Source organism: Micropterus dolomieu, linkage group LG15 (genome assembly GCF_021292245.1).
Source record: "Micropterus dolomieu isolate WLL.071019.BEF.003 ecotype Adirondacks linkage group LG15, ASM2129224v1, whole genome shotgun sequence".
NCBI lineage: Eukaryota > Metazoa > Chordata > Actinopteri > Centrarchiformes > Centrarchidae > Micropterus > Micropterus dolomieu.
In genome coordinates this window covers 9,650,437-9,671,314 of record NC_060164.1, presented here as the reverse complement: position 1 = coordinate 9,671,314, position 20,878 = coordinate 9,650,437, and the positions used below count along the sequence as shown (strand labels likewise).

General features: G+C 39.8%; 1 protein-coding gene across 3 annotated transcripts; it reads right to left on the bottom strand.

Annotated features, from left to right (window-relative positions):
- Positions 1–6: 6 nt before the first annotated feature.
- LOC123984009 (CSC1-like protein 2) lies at positions 7–20,803 on the bottom strand. Of its 3 annotated transcripts, none has more exons than XM_046070563.1 (24): positions 20,459–20,803; positions 14,126–14,344; positions 13,793–13,872; positions 12,081–12,125; positions 10,882–10,972; positions 10,728–10,765; positions 10,457–10,599; positions 8,041–8,092; positions 7,819–7,927; positions 7,645–7,715; positions 6,950–7,030; positions 6,708–6,831; positions 4,903–5,036; positions 4,661–4,798; positions 4,213–4,366; positions 3,955–4,061; positions 3,750–3,836; positions 3,569–3,634; positions 3,139–3,301; positions 2,715–2,820; positions 2,370–2,537; positions 2,131–2,246; positions 1,946–2,017; positions 7–1,468 (listed from the first exon to the last, which is right to left on the bottom strand). In XM_046070563.1, exons 2-24 carry the CDS (start codon positions 14,321–14,323, stop codon positions 1,289–1,291), a joined length of 2,523 nt encoding a protein of 840 aa, XP_045926519.1. In that variant the 5' UTR covers positions 14,324–14,344; positions 20,459–20,803; the 3' UTR covers positions 7–1,288. The 3 variants fall into 3 exon arrangements, with proteins under 3 accessions (XP_045926519.1, XP_045926520.1, XP_045926521.1); XM_046070564.1 differs by having other exon boundaries at positions 12,081–12,122; XM_046070565.1 differs by lacking the exon at positions 12,081–12,125.
- Between the last annotated feature and the right edge of the window lie 75 nt (positions 20,804–20,878).

The window sequence follows — 20,878 nt, the reverse complement described above, 5'->3', positions numbered from 1 at the left end:
GGTTTAGTATTCAATAGATCTGGACCTCATCCACTGGTGTAACTCTCTTGAACAACTTAGACCTATATTTCATATGTTATCACCTAAATTGCGCTATTTGAGTTAAACCATTTACAACTTGGCATTGAGTACTGGCAAATGGGAAAGTGTAACCATGTTCAATGACTGCTGGAACTTACAATTTGCTACCTACATGATGAAATGCCTACATAAAAGTTAACATTGAAGAGGATCTGACAGGAGAGCTGAGTGATAAGATCTAGATAGCCAATTTATAAAACCAGTAGCCACCTAAACTGAATGCTAATTTCTTAATCTCTACATCAAGACGTAAACATATGGACAAAAAGATACAAATGAAAACAACAAATAAAGAGAACTAGTCACAATGAGTATCATTTGAAACTGACCCAGAAAAAACCCAAAAGGCCTTTCTCTCCTTCTGATGAGCAACACAAAAGGACCAGCAGGCTCCTGGCCTCCAGTCCTCCTGCAGCAGCCAGGATTTCCCGCTACTGAAGGCAGCGTCAGTAGCAGCAGTCCAACAGCAGTCCCAATAAAGGCTCAGAGACTGAACGCCAATAAAATCATTATCAATGTAGTATGCCAAGAATTAGGTTATCTTCTTCCACAGTTTAGGGGTATATCATGCTTGATAGCATTTAAAAGCCAATGCCTACAAATAAATACTATCTCAAAAAAGGTATTTTACAAATCCAGAGTTTTGTAGCTGTACAGTGTAGAAGCGTCCAGGAGTGTTAGTAGGAATTTCTTTTTTTGTTTTTTTTTTAAAGGCTTTTATGGAATTGGAAGAACCATTTTGAGACCATCACATCTGCACAGACCAAGCTATCTGGTGGGGTGGAAAACCTCTCCCTTGTTCTTCCCCTCCCACCAGCGGCTTATTCAGCTGAAGCATCTAGTGCAGACAATTAAGAGATATTGTAGGATTATAGAAAAATCCCTTCACCCTTTGAACTTGAAGGCATGCCATACTACAGTACCTTAGTGAAACTCGAGCTTATAGGACAGGTCCTCTCTTTCAAGTGCAATAATGTTAAGGGAATACAGACAGAATATCACTCCCCTTACAAGAAAAGGCGAACAATTCTTCATTTGTGCATTAGCGTCTTTCTTTCATGAGTCCATGTACAGTGTTTTGGGATGTGCCTCAGGTTGAGATGCTTTGGAGAACTATTGGTTCAGTTCTTAGATTAATTCACATATTCCGTACACTCCTCAAGTTAAACTTGGGGGGTGGGTGGGGGGGGTTCTGTTCCAGGCAGCATCAGTGCCGCACTTCATTATCAATGAGGCTGTCCTCACCAGACTGGAAGTCCTCATTCAGGCCGTTTTCAACATTGATTATTTCCTCGTCCTGCGAGGACCCTTGGCCGTCGTCCTCGCCACTGCCTGAACCAGCCTCCTCTGAATTTGGGTCTTGAAGTACTTCAGCAATGTACATTTGCTGTAGGCGAGAAAATTAAATGTTTTAGAATTAGTTCTCTTTACAACAAAAAGGTTGTTTCTACAGGTCCTAAGTTTCCTGCACTTTTGACATTCAGTGTTCATATGAAGGAATCACTGACAAGACTTCAGTGACTATTTGAATTCTAAATCTGCTGATCATTTGAAATTCAAAATATAAGAAAACAACCTTCAAACACACGGATTGTAATCACCATACATAGCATACTGATCTTACTGTGAAGCCAACGGACATTAACAGTCTTTTAAGAGCAGATTAAGAACAGTTTTCCTTACAGGTGGTTTTGCCGGATCGTTTTATGTTCTTGTGTACACAGGAAGGTATTTTTCCTTTAAAAGCTGAAGGTATTTAACTGTTAAAATCTTAATTTGTATTCAGTAAATCCATAAAGGCAGCAGATATTTCCCCTGTGTGATCCTGAGGCTCATATTCTTTTAAAATAAACAGAAAACACACCGCTGTCTTGCTGGTGGCAGCAGTGCACACTGGACGCCCATTCTCCAACCCGTCCACGTCCTGGGTGTCAATCTAGGATCGAAAATATGCATTTAACATAAGCAGCTAAATAGAATGCTTGTCTGAAATACTGGTGAATTTAGAAAGCATGAACAATATGCATACAAGGGTGACTATGTTGTTACCTTGTAGTTGTGAGCACTGAGATATTTAAAATGTCCGAAGCAGACGTGAGAAAGGCAGATAATGATTGTGATGATCAAAACTACAAACGTGAACATGGATGTTGCGGCTGAAAACCCTGGGGGAAAGAAAGTGGAGGGACACTTATGTAACAGACCAAAGCGGCAGATATACACATTTGTAAATAAATTTGGGCACGTGTTAAGACATTAGTGGCCTCTAGATGGAGTCCTCATCTTACCCGAGCGAACAGTGGAGAAGAACAGAAGCCAAAAGAGACAGAGAATAGGAGCAGCCACCACTTGGTTGACTGCTCCAGAATGGATCTTCTTGTCCAGTTTGGATGGCAGATAGGCGTAGTACATGTTGTACCGGTCTGCTAAGTGTTTTAGCAGCATGTACATCAGTCCTGCACACAGAACAGAGACGAAACAATTAGTGGAACTAATCCAATTAAGCCTGATGATAAGCTTCAGTATAAAGAACACAACCCTGCCTTCTGGATGTTTCCCCTGCAGTCATTTAATCAGCACATTATCTTGATGTGAAACAACACTAATCCACCAGGGGTCATGGCAGAACTCACCAAAAGGGACGATGATTGGGCAGGTGATGCTGTAGGTCATAACCACGGTGAAGACGCACATCATCCAGGCGTAAGCTGCTCCAAACTGGAACTCATACGCTTGGTGCTATGAAGACACAATGACAGGATATTAAAGAAATCTGAAATCTAAATCTCCTAATTTCAGTATTGACATCGCATGAAGCTGATTTACAAAATTATATATATTTCCTACCTAAAATCATAGCAAAGATTCCCATTTATTATGTAATTAATGACATTAAAGTTTGGTCTTTCTTATTTTTAGCTGCTTAATGTAATATAATTTGTCTCTTACATTAAACGTAAATGTAGACAAATTACACTCGCTGTTATTTAATGAAACTACTATTTGGATTGTGGATCTATAAATTATTTCAGCTTGATAAGCAGGGGACACACTAACCCTCTTGACATTCCTCCTCTCTGCTGCAGAGCGAGCCATGCAAAGGCGGATCATGTACATAAGTAGACCAGGGATCCTCAGCAGGTCCATGGCATTACCAATGAATGCAGATGCAATGACATAGTTCACGAAGAAGGCTCCATTGTCAGGAAGGAACACACACCTAAAGAGCAATGAAAAAAAGTCAGTATCACTAAAGACTGAAGTCACATTGATTGCATTATTCCAGAAGCCAATTTTATTCCAAATGAATTTAGGTATACAACATCTAGTTGGGGTATTACTAAATGCTGAATTACGTTTTACATTTAACTAGTTATGGTACCAAAGAAATTGGACAGTTTACGCTGTATATTTACAGCCTTTCATCCTATTCTGCTTTGTTGTAATAAAAGCTGTAATAAAACGTCCATTAAATGATGCTACTTACTCAAATCTCACTTTAGCATCTGCTAAGAATCTTCTATCAAAAAGCCAGCGGAAGAAAACATCCAAACTGCAGAAATAGTAAAGACAGGCATCAGTTTAAATATTCAGGCACACAAAAATAAATGAATGCATAGCTTTACATTTCATTGTGTTGCAGGGCAGAAATAAAGAACATCCTATACCTGCTGAGTCCCAGGGAGGGCAGCAACAGGACCATAAAGATCAAGAAAGTGTAGCATTTATGCATTGTGGTCCTATTCTCTCCTGACCTGTAAGGCCAAAGGACATGTTAACACATGTTCAAAAACAGACAGAGCAATCCTCAAACAACCCAAACCTCAAATGGGAATAAAGACAAAATGGCTGAATATGCTGAATATACCATACCGGGTCCAGTGGGCTTCAAAGAAGGCAGAGTAGTACACAATGGTTGGAAGTAAGGCAGAGAAGGACCACAGAAGGAGGGTGGGGAAGAACTGGGTGATGATTGGATTCTGGAGGACAGTTCAGAGAGACACGGACACGTTGTGTCAAGAAATTGAGTGTATGAATTCTTGTGTCTCTGCAACAGCATGCAGAACTCCATTCACAAAAAGCCATACACAAAACCAGACAGAAAGCGGCTTTCAGTTTTTCATTACTCACATTTAGGTACTCCACTGGCTTAGTAACATTGAACTTGTCCATGGTGGAGATGATGATGGCCGGGGTGGTGAGGAAGAAGAGGAGGATGAAGAGGACAAGGTTGATGATCAAGCAGCGGAGCCACCAGGAGAATCCTCCCACTGACAGATGGTCCCTGTGGGATAAAGGCTGTGTAGCGGTTATATTGACACTGGGCAATTACCCGCAGTTATGGACACAGCTGGCAAGAAAACTGACACTGCAGCTCAAAAACCATCAACCATTAACATTTCTGGAGTGAGAAAGTCTCCCCAAAGTGGACTGAAGTCTAATTATTCCTCTATTCTGGCCAAATGTAACCAACATTGATGCAGTTATGTAATGAATAACAAAAAAAATAAATGTATAAAAAGTATAGTCAGCCCAGATTGCGGACAGAGTACTGTACATGACCTGAATGTGTTCTTACCAGTAGACATTTTGCGGATCAGGGGCGTAGCTGACAGTCCATTTTTGTGTGTGGAGCTTGGGGCTGAATTGAGAGCTCTTGGGCTCCCGACGGCAGTAACAGCCCTGACACTTGCAAGCATTAAAATCTTTCAAGATTCTGAAAAGAAGCATCCGCCCAAACAAAGATACAGACAGAAATAATCAGTCGTTCAAAACCAGTGTCACAGATATACTTATTTAACCACATGTAAATGTACTTACGTGGCAGTTATGGACTCGTTCTGGAAGGTGACAAAGGCCATTCCTAGGGGCTTTCTGTTAACCCTTTCTCTCTCCTTCCTGTAGTCATCTTTTAGTTGTGCCTCCAGCTTGGTATAGTAACTCACTGCCTCTTCCTGCGAGGGAAATGAAAATCTGTGATGAGTCTGTGATGTTTGCTTTTTAGTTTAATCCTTATTGCCATTATCTCACATTGCAGTAACAGTGAATATCACTGTGTACATCAACACACAGTTTGATTAACTATATGATTATCGCCTAATGCAATTATATAAATACCAACTCAAATACAGCTAGATGAAATAATTGCACAAGATACTACACTCACTGCATGACGAAACCATGCACTAGGTTAGGGCTGGACGATATGGCCAAAAATGTTATCACGATAAAAAGTTTCATATTTTTATATATGGATAATTATCACAATAAGTATCAAATCATTATTTCTTTCGAGTTTAAAGGTTGATTTTAGCTCCTGAGTGAAAGTTGAAGAAACCTGATGGTTATTTGTGGTTTAAACTCTTCTTTATGGTCAACACTTGATGCCAAACAGTGGATCACTTCACAAATCTGAGGTAGAACATGTGGAACAACAGTTACAATAAAATCTTTGTCAATAAATATGCTTGAGTAAAATTAAGTAAAAGCCTTTTCCCTCAACAAAATAAACATCTTACTAAAAAAGTAAGTCCTAATTTGTGTATGATTCAAGTGAATAAAATCAAAAAATTATTGAATATTTATTGAACATTTAATATATTGTTATTGAAGAAAATTATATCGCGATAATTACTGTTATTGTTTTATTGTCCAGCCCTACCCTTTGTTATGCAATAGTTTATTTTATTTTTTGAGGTTAGTTTGTACTGATTTTATTTATTTATATGCAAGGTGCACAGATTAAAGTAGTTTGAGAATAAACACTAAAATCATGCAGAGATTTTTTAGGAAAATGGTGAAATAAGAAATTAAGGAATAACCTACTATAAATAGGGGAATGTATTCTTAAAGAGGTGGCATTATGCTCATTTTCAGGTTCAAAATCCTATTTAGGGGTTGTACCAGATCAGGTACAGCTGTAGGCTACATGTTGCCGACCAGGTTGGCAATTTGGACTGGAGCAAGAGTTTCAGAGTTGTGAGTTATTAATCTGTAACAAAAGTATTTTTCATCCATAAAGTTTTAACTGAGCTCTGTCTCTACATCACAGTAACAACTTTAAATCCATTGACTGCCTGGAGGGTAGCTAGTGTTTGGAAGGGAGAGGTGGTGTGTGCTGCAGTTCAGTGTTTTTTCACCGGTGTTTTTGAGGGCGTGTCGGACTAGCGTCACAAGAAAGGGAAGTAAAGGCTGGACTACAAATGAGCTGTTTTCAGGCAGTTCAGAGCAGTGTTTTCTGTGGGAGATAGAAACTCCCTTTGGGGTGGACTTTGGGCTTTTTCATTTTGCAAACTCAATAAAGGAGAGGGAAAAAGCCAAAAACCATAATACCACCTCTTTAAAATTTTCAAATGACAACTTTAGATTAAAGACTAAAGACTGTTATTTCTAACAGTTAGCACAACAGAGCACCGTGAGTGAACCAAAAATAGCGGCTACAATACATAATATCTAATTGGATGTGGTTTACTAAGAAATGTGGTTCGGTGGCAATTCTAGAAAGCAGGAAATAGACTGTTAAAATCAGATCTTATCTTCCCCTCAAAAATGCTGTTACTATCAGCTTGTAAACAAGTTTCAGGAGTGTGTTGTTTTGAGATAAAGCTGCGACATGTCCGTCTAACCTGCTCACAGCCTTTGATAATGCAACAGCAAAGGTGTCCACAGGGCTTTGGGTTGATCATGGTGGCAATATGCTCCTTGGCCTGCAGGTCAAGAAAGAATTTCTTGCTACGCTCTGTCTTCTTCCTGCATGCAAAACATCACTTGCGTCAGACTGAAGGACTATTTAACTGAAACAAGCTCAGGTCTAGAGCCAACAAGAAATTTCACAATGTACGCCCCAAAATACTACACAGTCATGCACCTTTCAGAGTTGAGATACATCAGCCTGGCCACATCGTAACAGATACGAGCTTCCAGTACAGTGCAGCTTTCATACGCCTTCCTAAAAGAAGGGCAGGGAGGAAGAAAGTAAACAACTTTATGAGTTCAAAAAAGGCACGACATGTAGACATATTAAAATATTAACATATTCACAACAGCAAAATAGATGATATTTATTTCTCAACCACATTATAATAACTATGGCACACGAAAGGGAAGAACCCGACATCCACGAACAGCAAAAGGCTTTCATAATTTTTCCTTGTCATCTGAAGTTTCTTTCTTTTGTACTCAAGTGTGGAGGCCTTTATGCAGCGCAGGAGCAAATACAAAATGTTGGTTAATACTATTTAGCTGATCAGGAGTTGAGCCAAACACCCCCTCCTCAGTCTTAGACCATCTTGACACATGACTTGCATGATCCTGCTCATCTGGCATCTATTATGGATAATCACACATATAGGCCTATCATTGTCTGATCCCAGCCATATGGGCCAGGACAAGACAGCTGCTTCTAAAAGGAAAAGGCATGACTCTCATACACCTTAATACAGTTACTGCACAGTTTACTGCCATGTCGACAGAGCAGCGTACCGTTTTATAAGCAGACAGATTTAAGCATTGGTAGATGTGAACAGTGGAGCCCAGATGTCAGTGATCCTAAAGAGTGCTTACTCAAAGTGTTGCTTTATTTCAATCTCCTCTGCGTATTTGGAGATTCCATTGACAAATAAAGTGCGTTTCACCTGTATGGAAATAAAGACAGGGGAGTAGTTACAAACAACATTCAGAACTGTGTGTAATCAAGGAGTTTATAGAACAGCTATTTTCTGAAACCATCTCACCCACCAGGTCATCCTCCTTGTAGTGCATTTTGGAGGTGTGCCGTCTCATGCTGTAGACCGTCAGTAACAGGTAGAGAAATGCAAAGGTGGTGTGAAGCCACAGTAGTGCATTACTGGGAAAATAAAGGGTAAAAAGTATTTAGTCAAAGCATTAGAAAGGGAAGAGTCAATGTAAGGCTTCAAAGTACAGTACACACACACACAGTGACATAGTAAAATTACTCACTTAGCATCCAAGTTTGCTATAGTGGTCCGCCCAAAACTATAGGCATCGTTTTCTGTACAGAAAAGTAAAAGAAACCGCACAATTACTTGTCAGTCACCAGGAGTCCTGCACACTTTCAGCTCACTTTGGCTAACTCCATAAGCATCACCGCTTGAGGGTTAGGGTAGCTGTCAGTGTAGCCAATGAATATCCCTGACGCTGAGCGTCCATGAGTGAATTAACCCACTGGCCAGTATACGGGCCCAAATATCATGTTGTCTTTAGAGCATCATTACTCTCCAACAATTTAAGCAAGAGACATGCCTTTTTTCCTGTTAAACTAGAGTGAACAGTGCTAACCGGCAAGCTGTTTGTCAATTTTAGCCATTTCCTTCTGTCAATAAAGCTAATATGAAAAGTTGTGGAGAGTCTCACTTTTTGCCTAGCGCATTGCTCATTCATTCTTTTTGTTTGGCTCAAGTGGGTGACGTGACAGCCAATCAGAGTGTCTGATTCAGATGTTTGGCTTATTATTCTTTTAATGGGAGACAGGATTTTTCTGAGCTCAAAGTAGATAAGTTGTCAAAGTTTATTGTAATGAAAGAGAAAGATACATAGACATGACAAAGCAGTATTATAGTACAGTTGAGCATCTGAGCTTACGACCCTGCACTTGAGTCCCGAGGACTAGAGGAGTTTTAGGGATGTGACCGGTCCTTATGAGGAAGTAAGTAGTGCTATTATGAAATGATCCAAATTATGATGGATTATGTAGGCTACGGAGTAGAGAAATGTCATTTTGGATTGTTGATCTATTTATCGTCTTTGCGCAATAGGACACCATTTGCACTTTGAGGTTTTCAGACAGACCTACAGTATCTATATAATGATAATTATATTATATTTTTTTTTTTTTTACTGTCATATACCGTTTTTATCCCCATGAAATGACAGGAAGGTATGAAAAGGCCTAGCAATAGTAGAGGTGAAATAAACCCCTCACTATTTACACAATAAAGCTATTTTATCCCTCCAGAAATCTGCCTTTATGTTGGTGAACAAAGATTATGGGAGTGTTTTGATAGAGGGTAGGAGGGTTAGGCCACTGGGGAAGTGTGTGTGTTTTGAACAAGGCTTTGAAGGGCTGTGAAAGTAAAATAGTATGAACTATTAGTTCATTATTTATCTGTTCTATTAACCATGAGGTGTCTTTGTCTATCTTTGGTAATGCTTAAGAATGTGCAGATGAGGCCCTCACAGTGGGGTGTGGAGACATCATGGTAAGTGAAAACAGATGTTCTTGTACATGAGTTTAGGTGACGTCAGAGCATGCAGTGTTTCTCATATAGACTTTACTTGGGAGGGTCGCCCAGGTAAATTAACACCCGCAAGGTACATTTGGCGACCCATTCTTGCATTTTGTAGAGAAACATAGAGAGAGGTGTTATCTAGTATAAGGGTAACAGGACACAGACAGGTGGATATTTTCCATGCACGACCAGGTAAAGCAACAGTGAACACACCAGTGCATGGGCCACTTGGTAAATTATTGGTTTTGATAAGCTACGTCATTAACAAGCCTCCTCCACATGCGGCACACCTGCTGCTGTAAAAACTGAATCACGGGTGGAAAAATCCAAAAGACGAGTTCTGTGTCTTTTCGGCGATTTTATAAAACATACTGCTGATGTTGAAAGTCAGCAGAGCAGACACATACAGAGAGAGAGAAACAGAAAGAGGTGGGGCAAGTGGTGTGTTTGCAGTAAGAGACCAGCTTTATATGCATGAGTGCGATGAAAAGAGAATTGAAAGGAAAAGCATGGTGTCCAGATTCAAGTAGTGAGTCAACACTAAAAGAGTAGAGTGGAGAATATACAGTAGGATGAAAATTAAGTAGAATTAAAATGGCATGTACTAGAAACAGAAATACACCCCGCTGGAAGCAATTTCCACAACACTCTAATGAATTATTATTATCCCTTGAAATAGTCATTTTAATTATTTATTTTCATATGTTACAGTGTGGATGCTGACAAGGCAGCATAGTGGAAGGAGGGGAGAATGTTTTAAGTGCACAAAGTTAAGTATAATTAATTCAACATATTTAGTTGGTATGTTCTAATCTTATTATTATACAGAATAAAACCGAGTACTGCAGATTATACAGTCCTATACGTATCTTTAAAAGCCTAGACACTAGAGAAGGCTGCAATGCTTCATAAAGTTTTGTTCATGGGAAGGCAGTTTTAGCCAGAAGAAAGAAAAAGCACAAAGACAAACAAAATAAGAGCATGAAAAAAAAGATTTAAAAAATAAACCAGCAAAAACAAACATAATGGCGAGTCAGTATCACCTAGTCAAATATTGCTAAACTGAGAAAAAAAACTACTCTGTACATTTCCAAGGATCCTCTGGTAGTACGTTTCAATCAACTCACCAAGTAGGTTTCCCGAGAAGTTAACAGGCAAGATGATGCCCACAGACAACACGCCCGCCACTACCAGCAGGCCAATGATGTGGCGCTGAAAGGACAGGTAATGTACTGCATCCTCACCACACTTCTCCCTTATCTCATCATCCCTACACAGAGAAAACACCAGCAAAGTGAACTACTTAAGAGCGATAAACAAAAGAACAATTTCACATCCAGTTCTATTAGTGTTCCACCAATTTCTCTTATTTCTAACATGCTGTGTAGGTTAACTCACTTGATGCGGAAGATGGCAGTTAGCCAGGAACAGAAGCCCTAAAACAAAGAAGAGAGAAGAAATGAAGGTGGCCAGTTATCACATGCAACACACAGAGAGTATCTTACATGAAATTTCACTATATTACATCCTGTAAGAACAGTGGCATACTCACTGTGTCTCTCTGATCAATGTCCACAGTGCTGGAAACTGAGGTGAGGCGCTCATAGCGTTCTGTTGTCTCTGATGTCATGGCAGAGGCCACGCTGTATGCAGAAAACAGAACACGCAGCATTTGCATGATGTTACAGAGGTACCTAGTTCTTTTTGCCTCAGGACAGTGGGATTACCATCAGTATCGAAAAGTTGACAGCACAAAACACACGCACACTAACACACTCCCTGAAATGGACTGAAGAGATTCACCCCTGTTTATCCTGTGTGGGCTGGCGACAGGATTTAAGGTAAGAGGAAGAATCTCTGTAGCCATATTTCATGCACTACAGTACAATACACAATCACTGTCAGAGGAAAGGTTGCGGTAAAAAGTTAGAAAGCAAAGCTCTACAGAGAACAACATTCACAGAGGAAATAACACAAACCCAGCGATCCTCAAGTGGCAGATTAATAGAGTTTGTCCCGCAGAGCCACAGATTGTCCTGGACATAACCCAGCAGCCATACCTTATTGTATACAAATTTGACTGCCCTCTCCTGGGAGGTCATGTCAGGTCAATTTATACATAATGGGAAAATATGAAGAGAACCCAGGCTCTGCTAGAATTCCAGGGTTGGTTCAGTGTTTAATAATACATAAAAGGATTCCAGGGCTCTAAGAGATCTCAAATGGAATGAGGAGAGAGCCTGCGGCAGTAATCCACCGTCAGCCATCCTCTCGCACATTCCTGTGAGAAGTCGGAATGGCTCATCACAGCTCCAGCAGACAGGGTATACTGTAGGTGCACCATGTTAGGGCCTGTCTATGAACAGCAGATCAGGGAAGCATTACCTCTCCCTGTAAGCATCCTGTCTGTGCAGCTCATGCGGTGCACTTACACAGATCTAGTCCGCGCTTCATAAAGAGGTCAATACACAGATTAGCACACACAGATCTGATTAGGACAGTGACAGAGGACAGGGACACCCAACAGCAGAAATACAAGAGTGACATGGAGAAGGAGAATAATTAGGAGCCCGGCACTGGGAAACGCCTGGAGGAGGAGGAGGAAAACTACACCATCAAGTGTGGAAAAACAGGATGAAACCCACAGTTGCCTGGGCAGAGTGGACAAGGGTTATGACTTAGGTTAACTACAGAGAGAAGAAAGGAGAGAAGAAAAAGAAAGTGAGTCTACAATATGGAGAGATAACATACTATTCCCGATCATCCAGGCGACTGTAACGTTGATCCATTCTTCTGCTGAAAAGAGAAGCAAAACAAAGCCATTCAGCTTAGTTAAGAGGAAATAGCCCGTTTGGCCAGTAAGGGTGCTGGTTCAGAAAAAAAGTAGGAAAGCATATTACATCACAGGCATACCAATGAAGGTTTGTGTTCATTCTGATATACATCATCCAGCCGTATAAATGCATTTATGGCCTATGGTATAATAACCCTTTCTTTCATTTCAGCTGAGAGTAATGGCTTATATAGCTTGAACAACAGACACATTACATTTATACGCCACTTCTGTATGATATATAAACAAGCTTCCAAGTAAGGTTACATTCACGTTTCAGATGTAACAAGAACTTAAAAGACAGACGCTCAATCTCAAGTCAGCACAGTGTAATGAGGCAACAAACTACATTTTGTCTGTTACAAAAGTGTCCCATGCTGCTGCCCCCCTCCCATCCTCCCACCATGCCGCAACCCCATTCTCTGCTCACATGCAGCTGCAAAAATAGTGAAGCTGCAACATCACACAAACACAGTGGGGGGATGTAGGTGATGGAGCACTGTGTCATGTACTTTCCTGGGTTCACAGTCAGAGAGGTCTGTAGCGTCTGATCTCCCTCTCTCCCTAACTTGATCCTCTTGTTTTACCTCATGGAGAAGCGGTTTAAAAAGGAGCAGTGGAATCAGCCTTAGTTGACAGGTGCCTCTTCGGCTGCTTCCACAACTATTCTCATTATTTGATCAGTGTGCAGACATCAGTCTCAAAGTATCCCAATATATCTGAAAGCATATCATCATATACTAATGGGGAATAAAGTCCATGGGGCTTAGATGCAGACATTATTTAAAGTGGTGTGGGAAATGGATCTAAAGGGGTATTTAAATTAAGCAAATACATTTATTAATCATGTGTTTCTTCTTACTCCATTTCAGGCTTATTCCAACAGCAGTCTGGCCTTTCTATCTCAAAAACCGAACAAAGCATGACAGTGTCAGAGTGCGTTATTGCCATTAAAAGGAAAACTGCTGACACTGACTTCCTGTCTGGAGTTCCATCCTTGTGATGTCTGCTTCTGTCGAAAAACTGACTACACCATCAGAACAAGAATACTGAATTCATCAACTAGCGTCCCGAATTAACAGCCACCAAGTGCCAAACTACAGACAAAATGTGACTTTGGCAGATCATTAAGAGTCACCAACCACAATGGCTAGTCCCTCTTGAGAAACCAAAGTGAATGCCAACAAGGCACCCTTTGGTCTTAGGCTTTTGTCCTTGTTGAACACTGTAAACTTTCTAATTATAGGCAACTCATATAAATGCCTAAAAGCTTCCTGCTACACTGACGCTACAGAATGCTGTCAAAAAATGTCTCCTGCAACAGCATGCAACCAGTCTGACATCACATGGATCAATTATCCAGATGTCCAACAGTGTGTTTGCAAACTACTATGTTAGAGAGAGGGAGTATTTTTTAAGTTAACACAAAGTAACAAAAACAGTGAGTGAAAAAAATGTAGAGTTAATTATTTCAGCTGGTAAAAATGATACTTTTTACATGTGTAAAGAAACTGTACCATAGCTGATACATCAGTGCATGTTGGCTTTCCTGGACTAACTACCTGACTAACAAGTCAGTCAAAAAGCCTTGGTTCTGACCTTCAACTCTGGACCACTGCGTTTTAGTTACCTGTCAGCGTCAGTCACCAGGGCCAGGCGACCATAGTCCCATGCTACTTTTCTCAAGAAGGAGAACACAAACAGCAACACCTAGAAGTACAAAATAAACAGAGGCTGTCAACCTATTGTCGCTTTATTTACATTAGAGACTTACTGAATAAAATATACACAACTGCTTTAAGGTGTTTATTATTTAAAAACACATTCCTGGAACAATTTTACCTCAGTTCCAAGGGATGTAAATAAAACACAAGATTAAAAGACTTGGATATATTGTTGAATGGTGCAATTGGTATTCATCAGCTGTAACTGGGCACCCCATTTGACGGTAAGAAGGACTCACCAAGAAGCACATAAAGTCAAGGGCAAGGACAGTAGGCACCCCACCAAAAGGCAAGCCCTGGAGCACTGTACTGCGAATTCGGGCCGAGTAACAGTAGTCCTTGGAGGTGGAATTGGGCTGCGGCGTCGGACAGCTCTCTGAATTGGAGCATCCTTGCACCCCCCAGATGGCCATTATTAATATCAACACTCGTTGCATTACTCACTGCATGTTGACAACCTGTAAAGAGAGACAAAAGTATTATAACACTAAGATGTCTGTGAAGATTCTCAGTCTTCCAGGTCATAGTTATCCAAGGTGGGCTTAAGTCAAGGGCAACTGGACTTGGTTGAAGATACTTGAACACATTTCACCTCTCATCAAAGAGGCTTCTTCTTCTTTCTTTTCTTCTGACTGGCAGGGAATCCTAGCTAACAACGGTCGTTCAGACTCGGCCTCAGGTGACTCAAACGACCTTAATGACTGTTGTTACAACAGCCAGAAGCACTAACGAACCAAGCAGTACACATCACCTTGATGACGCCCCAGTCAGTCAGAACTGAAGAAGCCTCTTGAATTAGAGGTGAAACGTATACAAGTATCTCCAAGTCCAGTTGCCCTTGAGTTTAACCCTCCTTGTTATGTTATAACACGTAGTATGTTAGTTATTACAATTGCATTTTAGCGTGTCTATCAAGGACAAATTCCCTCCCCCAGTACTAAGATTGAAATAACTTGAAAGCACACGTCATATGAGACTTGATATGGTAATGGTAACAATGTTCTGTGCCCATCTACTGCAGCTGACATTTTTGTCTTGTCATTACTCACATGCTGTTTTGACCACAAGCATGCCCACGTGTTTTAAATCATTTTACACTTTCCATTCGTTGTTTGTAACTACTATATGTGGCAATGACAGTTTGCATTGTTCTTAATTTAAGGAAAATAACTATACTCTGAACACTTAAGTGTTCAAGTACTGAACAGGTAATAGGCAATTCCCCAACCCCTTTCACTCAACAGAGAGCAACCCTGGTATCCCATTGGAAGTATTGAAGTCTAATATTCACTCTCCTTTTAGTTCTGATTCTGTCCCACACATTTTAAGAAATAATTGGGTCTTTAGCTTGTAAGATGTTCAACTTTATTTTTCATTTTGTCTGAAGGCAGGTGGTGTACACTCAGCCTGCCTGAGCTTGTGAGATGAGTGACTCAACCATACAGTCTATGTTGAGTTGGAAGTACCCTGACAAGTCAGGCTCAACAAATGTGGCCTGTTGGGATAAGCCTTACATTGGCTATGTAGGCTCTGTTACTTTCACCTTTCCTTCAGGTATCTGATGCATTAACATCTAAACACTAGAGAAGGGCCTCACTGATCTTACAGTTTACTACCAATCTTAAAGATTCAGACTAACTTTAAGTCCAGATCTTTCAGATCTATCCTGATCTACAGGCTATCACATTTTAAAGGTTTCATATTTCACTCAGGCTGAATGAAGGGCTTGGAGAAACTGCGGAGGTGTTCTGGTGAGTGCTGGCGAATGTGTTTGCACAGTTGCACTGCTATACTTGTGCCCTTCGACCCACTACTACCAGCAGCATTCACGATGCTGCTCATCTGCCCTAACACTAACTCATTTATCCGCTCCCTGGAATGCTGTGACATCAGTGGAGAGGGACGCAGCCAGAGCTGAACAATAAGCCGATAGAGACTACAGGGTTCAAATGGACCGGCCTCAACCCAAGGAGGACACAACATACCCCCCTGTGCCTTCAACAACACTGCTGCACATCCTGGACCCACTGCCTCAGTTCAGACTGTTTAACATTCACCAACACCAACATCTTGAAAAGGACTTTTCAAAAACAACTTATTATAAACATCTAAGTTACTTATAATTCAGTAGGCCCACCTTATGGTTGCAATTTTAGTGTATCTTTTGAATTTACACCATATCCATCTATAATTGTCAGGACTCAGGAATAAAATAATATTTGAGCTAAACATTTGGTTAGGTATAATGTATTTCATGCTGTGTTTTGCGAATACTTGTTTTGTTGTCGTTGTTGTATATTACAGTTCAAAGTTAAAATAGCCTGTAAGAGCTGCCATTAGAATCCAAGAGTCAGCTGTTGAGTAAAGCATCGCTTTTATGGCCTTTGATGTCGGAAAATCAAACATAAAAGGCAATAAAAAAAGAGTTTGGTTTCACATTACCACAGCTTTGAAAAATACAAAGACAACTTTCTATCCAATTCTCTACACTTTACATTCACAAAAGGTCAATCAGTCTTTGAGAATCACTGTTGAGGTTCCCTTTGACCCCTTTATTGTGCAACTGATAAGAGCACTCGTGGTGAAGAAGAGCAACTAAAATCAAATTAAAAATAAAATGTGTCACTTGCTTTTACTTTACAGGGGTTGGAAGCAATAACACGAACAACTGACAATTAAATGCAATAACACTGCGATAAAAGTCTTCTATCTTTTTGAGGCTTATAACTGATTGGCAGAGTAGAGCCGAGTCAACAGCTCTTTGATTCCAAACTTGAGCTGGTATTTATTACAGGTTTGTATAATATTGTCAGATCCTGGTATTTTATTCCCAACCTGTGTTTTAACCTTTGCCTTTAATTTGTTTTCCTAGTCATGTGTCCCTGTTTAGGGTGCCCTGTGGGCTTTTCTTGTCAATAAACAAAGGTCATGTTTACATTCAGTGTTTCTCAATACAACGCACTGTGTGCATCATTGAGGCCCATTGTGCATTATATTTTAAATTGTCAGTTGTTTACACCCATGTTTACTTGCTTGCAGCCTTCTACTGCACTGCCTTTGTTGCTGCATTTGTACATTGGCAGACACATGCTAGTTTGCCCTAGCATGACTTTATGTGCATGCATGATCCAAGCAAAACAGGGACCAAGGTTGTCTGTTCAAAGCATGATACATGAATACATGACTCCTGACAGCAATCAAGTACAACTTAGACAGAACATCTCATCTTAAATAGTAAATGACATATTGAACCATAGTAAACATAAACATTATCCCTCAAATTTAACACCAAGGTTTTGTTTTCTGAAATCAAATCCACTTTCTAAGAGAGTGTTGTCAGCTTCAGGCAATATTACCTTCATTCTGAATCATAAACATTGTTTAAAGCCTATAGCTACAACCTGAAAAACAAAATTTAGGCAGCATGACAATAAAATAATACTTTGCAAGTGATATAGATTAAGCCCAGATGAAACAAGGGGTACATGTTGTGTATTTTGCTAATGCAATCTGCTTTCTATTTTAATTATACAACTTAAAAATCAAATGGATGTTTCTATGCCTTTAGTGCAACAGGCAACATTGCAGACAAATGTCTTTTATTTCAATTCCAATGTCTAGAACAATTTTTAACAGCACTTTGAGATTACAGCATGACTCAGCAGCACAGAAATACTGTGCCACCTTTCCTCCTGATGCTAGTTGCTATGGTACCATCAGTCTGGCACAAGTCCTCAAAATACAAATAAACATAAAGGGGATGAAGGCAGCGGGGGAGAAAAGCCCATGTTTCTCAATTTGAAACTCAATCTAGAGTGAGTCTACTATTTACTCTACAGCTTAAGCAGGCAAAACAATGTGATTTGTCTAATTGTCTGGGATAATATATGGTTTTTTTTTAGTTAGACAAATATCAGAGCAAAATGTCTACCAAGACAAAGGAAAATGTCATAAAATAAGGTGCCTCATTCAAGTTCATGCAGCTGCATGTTCATTACATGCCAATAACAGAGTTGCAAATCCTTTTCTACTGTTAAGTGCACCTCCACCTTAATGCAACTGGCCTCTGAAACTGCACAGCACTAATGTTTTCTATCTACAATGAGCAACAGTACACATATTCATGACCTTCCATTAAAATCTACATTGTTTTCTCTGTGTGTGAGTCATTATTCCTTTAATCTTCATAAGTTCAATATTTAAACAGGCTTTGTTGAATGCTTAAACACAGTGGGTTATGAATTAGGTTAGTTGCTGTCGAGCAACACCAATTTGATATGCCCCACCTAGCTTTCCCAACTAAATAAAAGTTTAATTGGTTGTTCAACTCTTATACACTATCCTATAATCCAGATCATTTTTGGAAACTTTCAACATTGTATATAATTTATGATCAAGGGTTTGGTTAAGTCAAACCTAACACTCCTTGCAGGAAAGATATAAGCAAATTTTTAAAATTCCACTTCCACTAACATTTCTACTAAGATGCCCTTTTGTACTTCTAGCTAAAACAAAAACAACTCAGTGGCAGATATTTACAAGTGTTGGTTCAAAACAATAACCCCATAAAGGCTTTACACAAACAGTTTGCACATTATTTTCACACACCACAACTACATCTAGGCCTACTGTACAGGACAAAATACTTCAACTCTCCATCAACACCTTTTAAAAGTTTGGTGATAAACTCATCAGCATTGAGAAAACAAGAAATTAAAGAATTAGCAGACACTACAGAAAGAAGATGCCCGCAAAACCTGGCCTACATAGGCAATAATTAATTTCCACATACATTTGTTCAAATGTAATCAAAATGTACTTGCAGGTCAAAGTATTAACACTGTATGTAGACATTGTCCTGAATCCATAATTACCCTGTTCGTCTTGTGAATTCACAAACCTGCTTCATATTGTAACACATGTGCATTCTGCTTCACAACAATAGCAAACTTGGCATTAATCTCCAACAATGCTGATGGCTGATAATGCAGATTTGCACACATTAGCCTTGTTGGTATTAGCCTGTAAATCATTGACAACTGCTCAGTGCCTGAGCTTTGATTATCACAGATTAAGATCAAATCAGAGCACGGTTTCATGATCCTGTCACAGCATTTACATACAATTAAGACCACTAACGGTAGAAAAAAAGGAAATGAGGAATAACTTTTAATGTTGTAGTTCAAATAAAAGTGTCTTCCCCTGCTGACACAGATTTGTGTGTGTTCAGCATTTGTAAGTCTAAAAAGGTTTACACTGAGATCTTGCCAACATTAATAATGATAAATTAAAGTTGATGCCAATGATAAAAGACTTATGTTAAAAAGGACACAAGTGCACCTAGTTTATAATCTGAAATCTTCCACATAACACAGGGTTTTAATCACTGTTCTACAAATCCAATGAATTACGTTATCTCTGTAAAAGTAGTCTTACTACTGTAATTAAATTGTCCCTTCAAAAGACTGGGGTTTGTGTTTGGTTGTAAAGGGAAGCCTGAGCTGATTAAAATCTAAAAGACCATAAACAGTTATTCAATCGGTTAACTGATTTAGTGATTTATAAAGTAATAATCCACAAACTACGGGCAATTTTAAGGTATCATTTTAGATTCAGCTTGTTATAGGCATTTGCCATCATTTTTAGGATTTACAGATGCAATGATTGACTGATGCCACTGAACATTTAATCTATTCAAAAATGGTAAATCCTTTCTTTTAGCATGGTATGAGGTAAAAACATGATTCATGAAATCACAAATACCCTCTGAATTTAGGCCAGGAGTCAAGCTAGTGAGATCTTTTGTTTTTTTTAATCTTGTATGAATCTGGTCTGAGCAGAAGTAGCTATGTCATGACCACAATATTAAGACAGCCAGCAACAGCCAGCTCACGTTTATCCCTTTATAGGCTATGCACTAGTCACCAGCCCATGATGAAGTCCATGCCAGTGAATCCAGCACAGTTTAACCTGTTACTGTCAATCCTACAGCTAAATATGCAGATTACCATAGCTGCATTATGTAAAGTATCTTCTAGCTTCCTTACGTCCACGCACAAGCAATGTCCCATCAGCAGAAAGCAAAGTTCCAAACAGCATTCTAGATTATTTGAAAAATATTCTGTTGATCTACCTCATCATGAATAATTTAGCAGAACATGATCAGTGACTAAACAACAAAACAAACATACAACCACCAAGCGCACTTAATCTGGGGCTTGTGGCTCGAGTGTGGTAAATAATTAAATAAGAATGAATACCACAGTAAACTGTTAAAACAAACCTAGAATCCTCACCATGAACTACTTCTCATTTGCTGCTTTTATTTAATAATGCTAACTTCCATTAGTTATGGAAACTAGTTCACGTTGCCACTGTTAGTTAGCTTTAGCCTCGTACGCTAACGTCAATGATAACGGGATGCGTTTACTCGTTTATTGCTCTGACAGCAAACATAAAGTTTACCAACGAAATGGCTCCCAGTTAGCTGTCGCGACTGTAGAGAACAACCAACACGTTTGTTGTCAAAATACCAATAAATGCAGAGTTAATAAACGAGAAAAACAACTTACCTTGCTATGATACGCAGCAGGGGCAGAAACTAACACAATTAGCTAATGTGAGCTAACTTAGCCCCTCGATATAGCAGGTAGAGACTATATAATGACTGTCGGCAAATTTCCGCATCAAATAGATTTCGTTTAACCTCCCCGTCCACAAAGGGTAAAGTTAACAAGACGGGGCAAGTCAGTCAGCCGGTGTATCTGTTAGGAATGGCAGACAAGTCTAAGCCGCTTCGGTTCAGGGCTGTGTCTGTGTCAAGCAGTTGAACTGTCCCGACCAGTCCAACGGGGAGAGCGTGACGTAAACAGAAGTAGATAGTACAGAGAGACGACACATCTCAATGCGCCATGATCTTCGCAGCATTTTCAGCGGTGCAGCTTCTAAACGTCTCTAATTCTATACCCCCCCCGGCGCGTTTGGATGCCGTG